Below are 17,339 nucleotides of genomic sequence, written 5' to 3' on the forward strand. Positions count from 1 at the left end.
CCAAATGCCCTCCTAGCAAATGTGAGAGAGGGATTCAGCTAGGAAATAAGCTTTAAATATTTTTTTCAGTATTTTCTTCTGAAGAAGTGCAAGATATAGTTCCAGAGACATTTTACAATGTGATGCATATATAGAATTATTCAGCTTTTAACTTATTTTGTAGTAAACCAAGCTGGAGAGACAGCTCTGGACATAGCAAAGAGAGTGAAAGCTACCCAGTGTGAAGAACTGGTAAGAAAAATACTTTCCCTTTTAGGTACCCAACATCTCCAAATGCTGGCAAAATCATAATAAATGAGAAATTCTTCAAATATTTATAGTTTTAAAATGGTACATTATAAAAAAAGAGATATTTCATGTCTCCATGCTGGAAACTGCCTTGTTTTTAAAGTTTTGGGTTTTTTTGTCTCTCTCCTCTGGGTCTTCTGTAGCTTGGCATAAGGGCTGTGCCCTAATGGGTATGTTTCACACTCAGAACATTCCACCCAGTTTCTTTTATGACTGGTCACTGAAGGTGCTTTTACAAGAAATGCTTTTGCCATTTTAACCAGCACAGCTTCAGCTCCTATTTTATAGATCTAATTTAGGAGCTGTGCATTTTTGTGAGTTCTGGCCTCTTCCCCGGTCTAAGACATTATGACTGTACCTCACTGTATCTCATTGGACACATGTTCTCAGGCCAGTGAAATGAGGGCACATGTATCAAGACAAGTCAGTTCTGAGTCACCCCTAGGATTTGCTGCCAGAAGCATAGAATATATTTCTTGATGCTGTAATCAGAGCTCTCTAACTTAAGAAACCCTGAAAAGAGAAATGGAAATAATTCAATCAGTATTGAGCTCCTAAAGAACAAAGGGTCAGAGAGTGAAAGTAAGGACAATACCCAGCATGGGTTACAGAAATATGTTGGAGTGGGGTGAGGTGAGGGAACAGATGGTTAAAACTCTTAGGCATCTACTGTAGGAGATCTCCTTTGCTAAAAGCAGTCACATAATTTACTAGGACATCGTTTCCCAAAGTGTCATCTGCTGCCCAATACTGGTTCTTGAAAAAAAAAATATTGGTCCTTAGAAAATATACAAATTATTGCTATGTACTATTATTATTGTGAATAAATAATAAACAGTGAAAAATAATTCATTTTTTCATTCTTTTTATATGCGTTTATATTTTTGATGCGCAAAAAAAGGAAAAAAACCAGGTCCCAACTATATAAAGTTTGGGAAGCCCTGTACGAGAATATTCAGAGGCATCTAAGGGGAGCTTTCATTGAGTAGAGCCATTGAGTAGACCCACAGGTGTCTCAGAGAGCCAAAAGTGTTAGAGCTTAGTGAATTTCCCATTGGACCAGAAACCTAATAATGAAAATTCTTCAAGGTGACACTTTAAGAAAAGCAGAATAACATCCAAGTAATTTTTTCTTATTGTTTTAGAAGGAAACTAGCTGAAGAGTTTCTAAGTCTCTAAGTATATGTTTGCACTGCCATTAAATACCTGTGCCTGCTGATTCAAGCTCTTGGGGCTCAGTCTAAGGGGCTGTTTAATTGCAATGTAAAGGCTTAGGCTGGAGCCTGGGTTTTAGGCCCCTGCAAGGTGGACAGTCCCAGAGCTTAAACTGCAGCCTGAGTGTAAACAGCCCTATGTCTGAGCTCTACAAGCATCAATCATCTACCATTTCTGCTCAAGTTAGTGCTCTTTCTAGTATTGCACACACACACCATCCTCTAAAAGAAAGAGCTACTTTACAGCAACAGTATGAGGGCTGGCTGCTAACAGTGTTTTTGTGCAGTAGTAAATGTACTCCTTGTGAACATTTTAGCAATAAACTATCAGGTATCCTAACCTGCTGTCATGGGGCACTTTGACAGTAGAAAGATTTTGATGCTAATAATGACCCTTTAATTCAAGCAGCACTGTTTGTAATTGAAATAAGATTGATCATTTCAGGTGTTTTTATATTTTTCCTTATTTAGAGAGAGAAGTTTCTTTATTTCTTTGAAATCTGGCATCAGGACTAAGTTCACCACTGAAAGAAAATGGCAATGCTTAATAACCTTGTATGCAATTAAATTAAAATATCTTTGTACAAAATGAAAATTATTAGGGGGCTGGAGCACATGACCAGCAAGGAGAGGCTGAAGGGTTTGGGCTAATTTAGTTTGCAGAAGAGAAGAGTGAGAGGTGATTTGATAGCAGCCTTCAACTTCCTAAAGAGGATGGAGAGTAGCTGTTCTCAGTAGTGACAGATGGCAGAATAAGGAGCAAGGATCTCAAGTTACAGAGGGGGAGGTGTAAGTTGGATATTAGGAAAAACTATTTCACCAGGACGGTAGTGAAGTACTGGAATGCGTTACCTAGAAAGGTGGTGGAATCTCCATCCCTAGAGGTTTTTAAATCCCAACTTGACAAAGTCCTGGCTGGGATGACTTAGTTAGGGTTGATCCTGCTTTAGGCAGGGGGCTGAACTCGATGACCTCCTGAGGTCCCTTCCAGCCCTAGGAGTCTATGATTCCGAGTTAAAATGGAAGTAAAAAGTTATGGTTACAAAGTATTTGTGTTGATGAAAATTAAGTCCGTGGGTATACTTTTACTGAGTAGCTTGGAGCCCTAGCTACACAATTTTGATTAAGTGAAATGTGCAGTACTTTGTAAATATGCAGGTTGTTATTTATTTTGTTTGGGGGGCTGATATTGTGTTTGGTATTGTATGACTTAAGACAGCCCCAATAGCAAAAAGCTGATAATATGAAATTAATGAAAGAACACACACAGCTGGAGGTACAGACAATAGATAAGAGGGTTTATTATTCTACCCCATAAATTCACTATATTGTTCTCTGAAGGTCAGCACACAAGATATGGGTCTTTGAGTGGGGTTTGAATGAGTCGCACATTCAGGCCAACTGGAACTGGGAGGGCATTCCATGTGTCAGGAGTAGTATGGTGGGGAAAATGAACACCTCTTGGTTTTAAGAGGTGCTCTGATATGATGGTGGTGGGGGCCACCTAAGTAAGTAGACAGGAAGCTAACAGCTTGTAAGTTAGCTTTGTTCCTTTCTTCCCACACTTCCGTAGATGATACCAGTAATGAGAGAGACACACAACCAGTGTTCTGTAATAGTTAAGTCTGAAATGCAGGACAGAAAAGGACAAATTGTATTTTAGGGAACTCTCCACATGTATGCTACTTCATACAAACATTTGCTTGTGATGAAAGCATAAGCATGTTTAAATCAAATATGACAGCTCCATGGGTTAATCAGTGCTCTAAAGAAAATTTGATATAAATGTTTGTGTGGCTGTTTTTGTTTCTTGGGCTTTACAGTTTTAATATATGGGTATGGGAGAAGAGCTTAAAATTAAGACAGATTTTTTTTGCCACGTTTGGAACTATGGAGCACAATTGATGAAACTGTAAGCATTTTGATACTATTACATTTTTGCTTTTCAGCTATCCCAAGCCAAGGAAGGGAAGCTAAATCCACATGTACATATAGAATATGAGTGGAATCTTCGACAGGAAGAAATTGATGAAAGTGATGATGATTTAGATGACAAGGTAAAAGTGGATTTTCAATGATTGATGTCAGTGTCCAAGAAGTTCTCAAAGTTGGCTAGTTTTGTGGAAATGTAAGAAAATATTTTCATTTTAAATGTTATGTGATTGCCCATGTCCATTCCACTGTTGGTGTGTACATACCTTTTGCACAGCTGTTGGAAAACTTTTTCCCTCAAGAGTACCCATCAAGAGTGGCTTGCGCACCTTCTTGTTGCCGTGTGCCATTGCTGGCCATGTAAGAGGGTGGATCCACCCCCAGTCCTCATTTCCTTTGTACTACCAGTGGCAGTTCTTGGAGTGCTTCCTCATTCTTTGCATAAAAGTTTGTTTCTCACTTAGTAGTTAGCTGTAGTGTGTCGTTAATGCTAGTATTAAGTTTCAGTTTTTACATCTTTTTGAACCAAATTTGTTTCTCCAGCCAGGACTGGAGCTAGAGCCATGCCTCATTCTCTGTCATTTATATCCTGCATATTGTAAGTCACATTGATGCTGGTGAGTGACCCACACTCCAACTGCCTAAAATGTTTGGAGGAGACCCACTCTAAGAAAGACAGAGCAGGAAGTCCTAAGTGACTTCTTAGGGAGGCAGCACTTTGCCCTCCAAAGAAGCCATGAAAAATATTTCAGGCTAGTGGGCTTATTAATGTCTGTGGAGTCCTCCAGAATAGCAGTTTCAATTAATGAAGCAATTCTGAAGCCATTTAAAACACTTTGGCAGACTCCTTCTTCCATCCTGTCTGTGGCTAACCAGGCAGAAACAAAATATTGTATCCTTTTTAATTGTTTTGAACATCTTTGATCTCACCTGCTCCAAGCCTCTTTTATGAGCAGAAAGTGCAGGATGCCAAGTATCAACAACAAGGAGTAGTGAATCAAGGAGGCTGAATTTATTTCATTGTGAATAATATTACAGCTAATTTTTTCCAACCATGTGCAGAATAAATTTTATTATGTGCATCAAGGTAATGTGTGAACGTGCACCACACAGAAAAAAGATACAATATACATTTTGGAAGAAGTTAATATAGAGATAATTACTCTATCCAGGATAGGTTAGGCAGTTTAGGACTAACTACTGAAGGTATTAAATTTTAGCATGAGAGAGAAATAAAAAGTATAAAATGATTAGATCAGTAAAGAAAAAAACTAAAATAACACACTTCAAAAGATTAAAATTACAGTGAATATATGCATTGCAGGAAGTACCAAGAAGTAACAACAACAATAATACAAATATTTGTTGGGAGTTGATTGTGAAAGACTGTGTGTGTAGGGGGAGAGAGAAAGCAAGAGGATGTATAGCCTGCAGGATTCTAGAATAACACTGATGTCATTTGGTATCAGCACACTGGTGATAAAGAGAATGCAGTTTTAGTCCCATCGGCTTACAGGTATCAGAATTGCATACCTTGGCATCAAGACCTTCCAAGAAAAAAAGGCAGGAATTACAGAAGGTGACAGCCTCTCTCATCATCTGTAACAATCAGTAGCCCAGTTTAAACTTCCATTTTGATAAGTTTGTCGAGGGCAGCATGTCACTACTTACGAGTCAATCTGTTCTTACCCTTATCTTTGCCAGTCCTTTATAGTTGGACTCACATTTATTCTATCTGAGGATGGAATCATTTTCCACTTGACTGCATCAGACCCTTTTAGATTCTCGGCAGTTACTTGTCACATTTTCAGACAGTTTGAAAAGTAAATTGGCTACACTCAGATTTCCTCCTGGATTTCCTCTTGCATTTGTTAATAGTCTCAGAGAGTAGCCATGTTAGTCTGTAGCTTCATAAATAACAAGAAGTCCTGTAGCACCTTAAAGACTAACAAATTTATTAGGTAACGAGCTTTTGTGTGTCAGACTCATTTCCTCAGATTTTGGGGTAGGCAATTAGAATCCAGGGTTTATATAGCAGGGAGAGAGGTTTGCTAATGGTTATGTAATGCCATTCGACTGAAATGCAAGCAGCTTTCCTAGCAAAATACATATTGAGGTATTTACAAACCAGCAACTGGCATCAGTTCACACATTTGCTGTTCATTTTACCATGTGCCATTATTCGAGGAATCTTGCCAGTTTTGGGTGGGTTGTAGTACAGTCATTCAGATAGATTCCATGTTCAACTCCACATTAATCTTGTGAGTTACCTGCAGCAGAAGGAAAATGTGCAATTACATGAAGAAGGAAAATGGTCACCTCCCTTTCAGTAAGTATTGTTCTTGAAGATGTAGAGCATATGTCCATTCCATGGCTGGCCCCCCTTCCCTTCTTTGTCAGAATCTATTCATTAAGAAGTAAATGGGAGGTTACACCTCTGTCCTAACAGAAGGTGCTCGAGCCATCTGAAGAGTACTGAACTTCAGACAACTGTGTATAAGGCACAAATGCATCTTCAGTGGAATGGACATGTGCAACACATCTCAAAGAACAACAGTTATGGAAAAGCAGGTAACGTTTTCTTCCTTAATTAAAATGTATATTCATGTTAAGATATGCACCTTGATGATATGATATATATTTAACATAAAATGTGTGTATGCAATTAAAAAGAAAGAAGTTGCACATTTTTACTTTCAGTTTCAAATGTAATCTCCAGAAGACAATAATTTTAATTAAATCCATTTAGATGTCTTTCTATATGCTGATTTTTTTTCCTCTAAACTGAGGTTAGGTTAGGGGACTTTTTTAATTCATAAAAGATGCACAGTGCCTTTTGTGTTCAATACACTTTCTGCAAATCCATAGTTTGTTTTTATTTGTTGCATCAACAACCCTGTCAGGTTTTCAAGACCTGTGTTTCACAATTCTGGAAAAAGGAGTTGTAAAAGAACCAAATTCAGGACAAAAGTGAGAATTTTCTAGTGGTTAAAGTGCTGGTCTGGGTCTTAGAAGATCAGGTTTCAATTCTATGCTCTACCACAGAGTTCCTGTTTGACCTTAGCAAATTCACTTAATTGCTCTGGGTGCTCTGTTCCCTATCTGTAAAATGGAGATAATAGTACTTGCTTACCTCACGTAGATATGAAGGGAAGTACAGTAAAAATGTTGGAAGTTACCCCCTTATTAAAAAAATGGGGACCTTAGGCACATACACAATGCATGACACATACATTGTGAAAAGAAAATACAGCATTTTGAAAACAACTATTGCAGTAAGCCTGCCAAACTAGTTTTCCTGAAAAATTATTTGTTGATTTCTCTAGGCATATATAATTAATTCTCGAAGCAATGTAATCTGAAATTAATACCCTGGCCCCTTTGTTAGTCCTCTCCCTTAAATTCAGTTGGGTCAGGATTTTAAGTGTAATTCAGACTGAAGATTTACTGTTACCTCCTAAATTACAATTTGTTAGAAACCAAGCAAGGTGAACAACAACTATGTAGAGTGTGCGTGTGTGTGTGCTTTTCATTACAGTAATCTAATTACAACTTGTAAAATTTTAATCAGGTAAAGCGACGGGCATTAATTTATATTGGAGAACCAATAATCAAGGAAGACTCATTGGCATCTATTTTTATATCAGCAATTTATTTTGTTGTAATCATACAAGTATTTTATCTGTATTTATATATGTGTATTTATACACACCATGGCTTTCACATTTTTACAGTATTGTAAAAAGATGTTAAAACGGAGAACTGCAGAACATCAAAATGTGTATAGAATGAACATATTTGTCCTTCTACACTAAATCTGTGCTATAATGTAATATTTGTTTTTTTATATACATATATAGCCTAGTCCTATAAAGAAAGAACGTTCTCCAAGACCCCAGAGCTTTTGTCACCCTTCCAGTCTTTCCCCGCAAGACAAAATGACTGTGCCTGGATTTAGCACTCCTAGAGACAAACAAAGACTGTCCTACGGAGCCTTTACAAATCAGAGTTTTGTCTCTACAAGCACAGATACTCCAGCTTCTCCAACCACAGATGCTCCTCCTCTCCCTCCTAGAAATGCTGGCAAAGGTAAGTCTGCTCACAAATCTTTAATGGAAGTCAAAAAATACTATTTGATGGTATCATAACCAACCTGAACACTTGCGTGTTTTTCAAGATTTAGTGTGCTTTTTTCCTTCACTTTGTGTTAACCTCATGAAGTTCACATTCTGAAAGCCTGCATTTTACTGAAATGAAATGCTTACAGTATATTTATATTTAAGTTGCATCAGACATGAATTGTTAAAAATAACAAATATGAACTACAATATTGTTTTCTAAAAAGCAGTTAATTCATTCTAGGTAGAAATAATTCTGCTCCCATAAAGTTGGTTATATAAAATCATTATTTTAATAATACACAGTAGACATGAACCAAAACCGAAATTTCAAATGTGAGCCCTCAGTATCTTGATAACTGCCAGTGCACCTTTTGGCAAAGAAGACAGAACTTGGTCATATCAAACTAGGTTCCCCACACTTGCAGCTGCTAGAATGGCTCTATTGTGCTCATGGGGTGGAAGGGAAGGTCCTTATCCCTCCACTAGTGTCCAATAAACCACCTATTAAAAAAGCTGACCGAGAGACCCCAGATCTTCAGTGAGTGAAACAGCCACTTCATCTTCTAGGATTAGCTATGAAGAAGAATTGAGGGTTTGTACTAAATTGTAAACATCACCATGTGTACTTAATGTAAAGCCATGAGATATATTATGTTGCCTGTTTTGTGATGAAATAATGCATTTTATAATGTGTTTAAAAGGGAACAGAATCTCTTACATTCCTGAAGGTTTTTTCCATATTGACATATTGTTGTGGTAATAGATATTACTGTAATAGTTTATTAATCCATTTGTACCATGCTCATAACCTTATGATTTTGAAAGGGGTAATCACCTGCATAATATTATTATTAGTTTTCTCTAATTTACTTAAGTCTAGTCTTGAAACTTTGCTGCCATCAAATTTTCTGCTTTATTCTTTCCTGCAACTTATAAAGCTGTTACATAACTATTTGCATTTTATTTTCTTGGTTCTTGTGACAGTTTCAGTTTTCAAAAGGAAGAAAGAGCTCATTAAAATGTACAGCATGACACTGGGTGCAGTAGTCTCTGTTGGCTTAATAGAACAGCAGTTTCATGATTCAGATACCATGTTTGGAAAATGCTGTTCAAAAGACAGGATTAGTCATGTACTGGTGATTTTTGTGTTTTCTATTTTTTTTTTTTTTTAAATACGGGAAATTTGCCGGTTGCCTGACTGACTAGCTTTGCTATTCTGTTACGTTGTACAACATCTCTCTTCATCCATTGCTTGTGGACTAATGCTCCCCCTGTGGAATTCAGAGGTGGTTGGTCCTGTGTTAGTTTTGGATCTCCAGGACAAAGCTATGTCCTTCAGCAAAGGTCACTAGATTTTCTGCCTCCAGTGATGAAGCAAGATGGCAGTTCAGTTTCTTCCAAACATTTTGTTTTAAAGACTTTATTATTATTCATTTTCATGCAGTTGTGACTTATCTCCTTCCTCCCCTTGATCAGATTAGTAGCTACTGCAGCACCTCTTGCTAGACTCCTATGAAGAGCTGTACTAAAAACACCAGACTTAAATCTAGGGTGTGTTCCTTACATGAGTATTGGTAAGCATGAAGGACCTCATAGAACAAGTTGTAGAGGTTTGAATGATCATGAGTTAATTCATCTTAACTTAAATAGAAGGATAAATAAAAATAGGTCAGCTACTAGGTCCTTGATTGGAAAAGGGCAAACTTTAAAAAAAAAAAAAAAAAAAAAAAAAAAAAGAAGACGACGACGACTTAATTCAGGAGGTGGACTGGATTTGACTGTAGAATTCATGGATTTGAATGTGGAGAAAGCTTGGAATTTAACTCGAATTTGCTAAAATTCTAAAGCCTGCTTCCCAAGAAAGGGGAAGAACTTATAGGGAAAGATTGTTTGCCAGACTGGGTGATCAAGCCTCTTGACTAGGCTATTAACAGAAAACAGCTCGCAAAGAATACAAGAGATGGATCAGCAAGGAAATGTATTTTTTGGTGGTCAGGAAATCTAGGGATTAAGTGAGAATTGTAAAAAGCCAAGTAGAGCTGACCTCTCAGAGGAAATTAAAACCAACACTAAAAGATAAGTTAGCCATATACATTTTAAAAGGAAACCAGAAAAAAAGAAAAAGGAAGTGGCACTGGTAAACACAGAGGATAGGGTGAAGAATAAAGATAATCTAGATATTGCCCATCATGTAAAAAAAATACAGTTTTTAATAAGGGTAAAGGGGAACATTGCAACAGTGGAAAGGTAATGAATGTGAACAAAGATATGGAAGTAAAAATTACCACATTCTGTGTAATGGGACCAAATTGGCAGTCTCCACCCAAGAATATTAAAGGAACTGTCACATGCTATTGCAACACCAATGGCAAAAAATATGAAATAAATCTTTAAATTTGGGAACTATATACTTTGATTGCAAAATTGCAAGCATACTATTTATGTTAAAGAAAATTTTAAAAAATCTCCTGGGAAACTATAGGCCCTTAGCTTGAACTCCATTGTATGCAAGGTTTAAGAACAAATTTTTAAAGAAATGACAGTTAAAGTCAGAAAAATGATAATTGGGATAAAATACAACATAGATTTGCATAAAATAGGTCATGCCAGACCAACCTGATCTCATTTGTTGACAAGATAGCTAGTGGAAATAAGACCTCAGGAAGACATTTCATAGGCTACGTCAACACGTGCCCCAAACTTCGAAATGGCCACGCAAATGGCCATTTCGAAGTTTACTAATGAAGCGCTGAAATGCATATTCAGCGCTTCATCAGCATGCAGGGGGCCGCAGCACTTCGAAATTGACGAGCCTCGCCGCTGCGCGTCTCGTCCAGACGGGGCTCCTTTTCGAAAGGACACCGCCTACTTCGAAGTCCCCTTATTCCCATGAGCTGATAGGAATAAGGGGACTTCGAAGTAGGCGGCATCCTATCGAAAAGGAGCCCCGTCTGGACGAGACGCGAGGCGCGTCAATTTCGAAGTGCCGCGGCCCCCCGCATGCTGATGAAGCGCTGAATATGCATTTCAGCGCTTCATTAGTAAACTTCGAAATGGCCATTTGTGTGGCCATTTCGAAGTTTGGGGCACGTGTAGACACGGCCTTATAGTTCCATAAGGAAAATTATTAGTTAAACTGAAGAAGATGGGAATTAATAAGAGACTCGAAAGTTGGGTAAGAAACTGATTAAAGGGGAGATTTGTGTGGGAAATGTGGAAAGGTGAACTGTTAGGCTGGAGGATCCTTGAGACAGCATCACTGGACCTAACCATATCAGCCACACTATCAGGGACTCATACACCTCTACATCTACTAATGTGATATATTTTCACATGTGCCAGCAATGCCCTTCTGCCATGTACATTGGACAAACTGGACAGCCCCTGCACCAAAGGATAAATGGTCATCAACCAGACATCAGGAATTGGAATACACATAAACTTTGTAGGAGAACACTTTAACTTCCCAGGACATACAATAATGGACCTTAAAGGCTACGTCTACACGTGAACGCTACATTGAAATAGCTTATTTCGATGTAGCGACATCGAAATAAAGTATTTCGATGAATAACGTCTACACGTCCTCCAGGGCTGGTGCCGTCGACATTCAACGTCGACATTGGGCAGCACCACATCGAAATAGGCGCTGTGAGGGAACGTCTACATGCCAAAGTAGCACACATCGAAATAAGGGTGCCAGGAACAGCTGCAGACAGGGTCACAGGGCGGACTAGCGCTTCCAGGGCAACAGCTAGTCACTCCCTTAAAGGGCCCCTCCCAGACACACTCAGCCTGCACAGCACGCGGTCTGCAGAGCCATAGGCACGCACACCTCGAGCGACGCAGTCATGGACCCCCAGCAGCAGCAGCAGCAGCAGCCAGAGGTCCACCCAACCGCCCCTGTAGGAGCAGTGCTCGCCCTGCTCCATGCCATGCAGGAGGCAGCTGAGCACATCCTTGCCACAGAGGAGGAGCTGCCCGCAGGAGGGGAGGACGCAACCCCCAACCCTGCAGCACCCCGCACCCCCCCCCGCCTCATACGCTGCTGGCTGTGGAGCTACCCCACGAGCACCGACTGGTGGGAGCGACTGTTGCTCGGAGAGTGGGACAACGGCCGCTGGCTCCAGAACTTTTGGATAAGCTGGCAGACATTTCTGGAGCTATGCCAGTGGCTCACCCCCACACTGAGGCACCAGGACACCGCCATGCGGCGTGCCCTCAGTGTGGAGAAACGGGTCGGCATCGCTGTCTGGAAGCTGGCCACTCCAGACAGCTACTGATCCGTGGGCCAGCAGTTTGGCGTCGGCAAGGCCACCGTCAGGGCTGTCGTCCTGGAGGTAAGAGGACCCACGTGGGGGGAGGGGGAGGCAGCCCTGGCAGGGGAGGGGAGGGGAGGGGGGCCCTGGCATGGGAGGGCCACACACACCCTGCACACCCCTCATTGGTGCTCTGCCATGTGCTTCCCCTGCCGGTCGTCCACGCCATCAATGCCCTGCTCCTCCACAGCCTCGTGAGGCTTGGGGACCCGGATGCCACCATCGCGGGGTTTGCCACCCTGGGCTTCCCCAGTTGCTTCGGGGCTCTGGATGGGACCCACATCCCCAGCTGCACCCTGGAGCACAGTGGAGGACGCTACCTAAACAGGAAGGGTTACCATTCTGTGGTCCTCCAGGCCTTGGTGGACAACCGGGGCCGTTTCCTGGACATTTATGTGGGCTGGTCTGGCAGCACCCACAACGCCTGGGTATTCCGGAACTTGGGCCTGTGCCGCCGGCTGGAGGCGGGGACCTACATCCCCCAGAGGGAGATCCCTGTGGGGGACACCACCATGCCCTTCTGCGTCATAGCAGATGCGGCATACCCCCTCCGGCCCTGGCTCATGCACCTGTACACGGGCCACCTGTCAGCCAGCCAGGAGCACTTCAACATGCGCCTGAACTACGTGCGCCAGGTGGTGGAGCGCACATTTGGCCGCCTCAAAGGGTGCTGGAGGTGTCTCCTCACCCGCCTTGATGCGGGCCCCACCAACATCCCCCAGATTGTGGGCGCGTGCAGCGCACTCCACAACCTGGTGGAGAGCAAGGGGGAGGCCTTCTTTCAGGGCTGGGCTGTGGAGGCCGGCAGGGCCGATGTGCAGCCACCCGCTGCCCCCAGTCTCCAGGTGGACCCCGAAGGGACCCGGGTCCGGGAGGCCCTGTGGGCCCATTTCGATGAGGCCGCGGGGTGAATGCTGGCAGACCCCCCCACTGCACTCCCCCATCCTCCACAACACTCCCTGCCCCTACGCCCACACCACAGAGCACCCAAGAGCACAGCCCCCCCACTTTTCTTGTAAATAAAAGGAGACATTTGTTCATCAAACCAGATATATGTTGAACTCTCATTATTATTATCTTAACTAACTATTTATAGGCCAAATAAATATTATATATTATAAGTCAGATAAGATGAAAGAAAAAAAGGGGAAGACAAGGAAGGGGAGAACTATGTACATGGGGGGGCAGGTATCAGCATAACAACAGGGGTCTAATAGAAACTATTTACAAAAGAAGATAAAACTGAAGGAGATATATACAAAGGGGGAGGGGGGGCCACGTCCTGGGTCCCACACCCCCTAATGTCCAGTGCTGGGGGTGGGCGGCCGCGACCCACGCCTCGGCCTCAGCCCTGGCCAGGGCTGGCTGGGGGCTGGGCGGACCGGCCGATAAGGCCGGCGGGTGTCAGCTGGCCCCAGGTCCCCCTCGGCGGAAGGGCCCTCGGTGGTGGGTGGCAGTGCGACGGCGGGTGGAGCGGCGAGTGGAGCAGGCAGGGTGGGCAGAGCGGCGGCCGGCACGGCATGGGGGGCCAGGTAGTCTGCGATACGCTTGAATGTCCGCATAAAGGCCCCCCATGCCTCCTGGCGCCAGGCCAGCACCCGCTTCTGAAGTTGAAGGCGCCGCTCCTCCACCCGCAGGCGCTGCTTGGCGACCTCCAGCTGCCAACGGTGGATCTCCAGCAGCTGGGGGTCCATTGCCATCCAGGAGTGGGGCTGGCTCCGCCGTCGTCCCCGCCGTGGGCCTGGTTGGTGCTCCGCCGCGGGGCTGGCCTGGAGTGATGGCCCCGGTGGGCTCTCTGGGACCACTGACACCTCACCAGCGCTCTCCGGTCCTTCCGATGGTGCAGCTGCGGAACACGGGGGAAGAAGAGTGGAGACAGCCGTTAGTGTGGGCCCCGAGCTGTGGCCCTTGTCCCCCCACCCCTCTGCTGCAGGTTCCCCATCCCCGTCCGCGGGAGATGCTGGTGCTGATGATGATGGGTGTCCCACCCCCTCCCCCCGGGGGACCCTAGGTTCCGCTCCCCCCATCCCCAGGGATGGGGCATGTCACTGTCCTGCTGTGGGGGCAGGGGCTGATGCACTCCTGTGAGGGACATGCCACTGCTGTCCTTGGGGCCATGGTCATCTGGGCATGTGGAGGGCCCTGGTCATATCTATTACCCCCGCTCCTCAACCCCGGGGGTGTGCACCTGGGGGGTACATACCTGATGGTCTGCTTCCACGGTCGGGGGACACCCGGTGGGCGGACGCCCTGCTGGAGGTCCGGGACAGGATGTGGATCCGGAGCCCTGCATCGCTGGAGGAGGACTCCCCCCTCCGGTGCCCCAGGGATGGGCTCCTGGGGGGGGCCCCCTGGGTGCGGGGCTTGCCTCCGGGGCAGACTCCGCCTCCGGGGCCTGCTGGGGCTCGTCGGCTGAGGTATCAAGAGTGGCCAGAGGGGAGGAGGTGTGCCGGGGGCCCAGGATGGCCCTGAGCTCCCTGTAAAAGGGGCAAGTGACGGGGGCGGCACCAGATCGGCTGGCCGCATCCCAGGCCCGGGCGTAACCCTGCCGCAGCTCCTTCACTTTACTGCGGACATGATCTGGAGTGCGGGCAGGGTGACCCTGGGCGGCCAGGCCCTCGGCCAGCCGAGCAAACGCATCCGCATTCTGCCTCTTGCTCCCCATTACCTGGAGCACCTCCTCCTCACTCCAGAGCCCCTGCAGGTCCTGAAGCTTGGCCTCCATCCAGGAGGGGCCCCGCTGCCGCTTCCCAGCCTGGCTGTTGGTCTGGGAGCCGTGGCTCCCCTTCGGGGGGGTGCCCTGGGGCGCTTAGGGGGCTGGGGGGCGGCCATCGCAGCGCTGGGGGGTTCTGGTGGCTGCAGAGGAGCGTGTAGGCTGTCCGCGTGGCTGGGCTGCCACCTGCACACTCTCTCAGCTTCCTGCACAGGAAGGCAGGGGGTGGGGACCTTTAAGGGGCCACTGCACACGACGACCATCGAGCTCAGGGGCTGGAGAGAACGTCTCTCAACCCCTCAGCTGATGGCCACCATGGCGGACCCTGCTATTTCGATGTTGCGGGACGCGCAAAGACTACACGTTCCCTACTTCGACGTTGAATGTCAAAGTAGGGCGCTATTCCCATCTCCTGATGGGGATCGTGACTTCGACGTCTCGCCGCCTTACGTTGATGTCAACTTCGAAATAGCGCCCGCCACGTGTAGCCGTGACAGGCGCTATTTCGAAGTTGGCGCCGCTACTTCGAATTAGCTGGCACGTGTAGACACGGCCAAAATGACCATCTTGTTAAAAAAAAGAATTTTACCACTAGATTACAAAAGGAGACATCTGAATTGGAACTGGGGCTTAACAGAAATCTCAATTACCTTATGCATTACAAAAACAATTTCTCCATATTCAGTATTCGCAGGAATGGCACACATCCCATTTAATGTATTCCTTGCACAGGTACTATGAGTGATAGGTGACACACACCCCCTGCTTTTCCCCTTCTCCCCCCACCCTTCCTACAGCATATATACACACTTGTTGCATCTACACTTGCATTCCTCTTTTGAAAGAGGTATGCAAATGAGGCAAATTGAAAATGCAAATAAGGTACACATTTGCATATTTGACATCTCGTTTGCATATTGTAATTTCAAAAGAAGAAAACCAGTGTAGACGCTGCTTTTTCAAAAGTAAACCCATCTTTGAAAGAATCCTTCTTCCCTTTATTTAATGGGAAGAAGGATTCTTTTGAAAATGGGGTTTACTTTCAAAAGAGCAGTTTCTACACTGTCTTCTTTCAGAAGCGTTTTTGAAATTAAAATATGCAAATGAGGTGTCAAATATGCAGATTACATCATTTGCATTTTCAATTTTGCGTCATTTGCATACCTCTCTCAAAAGAGGAGTGCAAGTGTAGACGCACCCCCTGGGTGCATCTACACGGGCACAAATCTTCAAAATAGCCATGCTAGTGGCCATTTTGAAGATTACTAATGAGGCGCTGAATTGAATATCACTGAATATCACTGATCGGAATAAGGCAGTTTCGAAACGTGCAGGGTCCTTTCGAAAAGGACCCCCGTGTAGCCGCGCTGAGCAACGTGCTTTCGAAAGCGGGGCTTTCGAAGCACCACGGCCGGAAGTGTCCTAATGCTAATGAGGTGCTGAATATTCACTTTAGTGCCTCATTAGTAATCTTCGAAATATGGCTATTTCAAAGATCTGTGCCCACGTAGATACAGCCCCTGTTTTCTCATTTTTGTTCCTGATCTGATGAAGTGGGTCTTACTCATGAAATCTCATTACCTCATAAATAAAATTGTTAGTCTTTAACATGCTACAGGATGGCTTGTGGGTTTTTCTTTCTTTTTTTGGGGGGAGGGGTTGCGGGAGGAGCAAGAGACTAACATGGCTACTCCTGTGAGACAGTTTCAGTCATTGGGGCCGTGTCTACACTAGCCCAAATCTTAGAAATGGCCATGCAAATGGCCATTTTGAAGATTACTAATGAGGTGCTGAAATACATTTTCAGTGCCTCATTAGCATGCTGCCAGCCATCGCACTTTGAAATTGCCGCGGCTCGTCCAGACAGGGCTCCTTTTCAAAAGGACCCCCCAACTCTGAAATCCCCTTATTCCTAACAGCAGATAGGAATAAGGGGATTTTGAAGTTGTGGGGGTCCTTTTGGAAAGGAGTCCCGTCTGAACGAGCCGCACAGCAGCGAAGTGCAGCAATTTCGAAGTGCTGTGGCCGGCGGCATGCTAATGAGGCGCTGAATATGTATTTCAGTGCCTCATTAGTAATCTCTGATATGGCCATTTGCATGGCCATTTCGAAGATTTGGGCTAGTGTAGATGTAGAGTGGTGGTTTAAGTCCTGTAATTTTCAGTATGTTTTGTTTTGTAACAGCTGCTTGGTCAATATTAAGTATTAAATGTTAGTAAAAAATTGTTTATAGATACCCTAAGTCTGTAAGACATTCTGGCTGTTCCTTTGTAAAAGAGATGGCTTTCTCTGAAGTGAGCTTTCCTTTGTGTTAGTGAGACAAGTGTGAATGTGGGTTGGTGTGCAATCGAATCATTCCCTGAAGCCAGCCTGACTGGATGACCAGCTGCCAGTAGCACCTTGATGACCAGAGAATATTAGGAACTGAGCTCTGCAAAAGAACCCACCCAAGAAAGAGGCCCCATCAAAGAAGGGAAGATCAAAGTCCAATCTGCTGTTAGCTGAGGTCACATGGTCATACAGAATCCTGGGATGGTGGGAGAGGACAGGGAGAGGACTGAAACATACAAAAAGATGGGTGCAAAAACTATAGGAGTTCTTGCCATCACCATTCTACAGGAGTTAATCTTGGTGGGTTGTGGAGGCAGGAGGAGGCCCAGGGCCCTGCCTGTCACCTCTACCCAGGGTGAATGGCACTGACTGCTCCTGAGTACCACACTGATAGAAGAGCAAGCAAATAAGGGGGTTATAC

At 44.6% G+C, this 17,339-nt stretch overlaps 1 protein-coding gene across 3 annotated transcripts in view; it reads left to right on the forward strand.

The window, feature by feature from the left end:
* Positions 1–17,339, forward strand: part of ASAP1 (ArfGAP with SH3 domain, ankyrin repeat and PH domain 1) — a 274,729-nt gene that overhangs the window by 225,660 nt on the left and 31,730 nt on the right. For all 3 annotated transcript variants that reach the window (XM_074986652.1, XM_074986653.1, XM_074986655.1), the window contains 3 exons: positions 164–231; positions 3,452–3,559; positions 7,295–7,523. In XM_074986652.1, the coding sequence (XP_074842753.1) occupies positions 164–231; positions 3,452–3,559; positions 7,295–7,523 (405 nt within the window). The remainder of the gene's footprint in view (positions 1–163; positions 232–3,451; positions 3,560–7,294; positions 7,524–17,339) is intronic.

This window comes from Carettochelys insculpta, chromosome 2 (genome assembly GCF_033958435.1).
Source record: "Carettochelys insculpta isolate YL-2023 chromosome 2, ASM3395843v1, whole genome shotgun sequence".
Classification (NCBI taxonomy): domain Eukaryota; kingdom Metazoa; phylum Chordata; order Testudines; family Carettochelyidae; genus Carettochelys; species Carettochelys insculpta.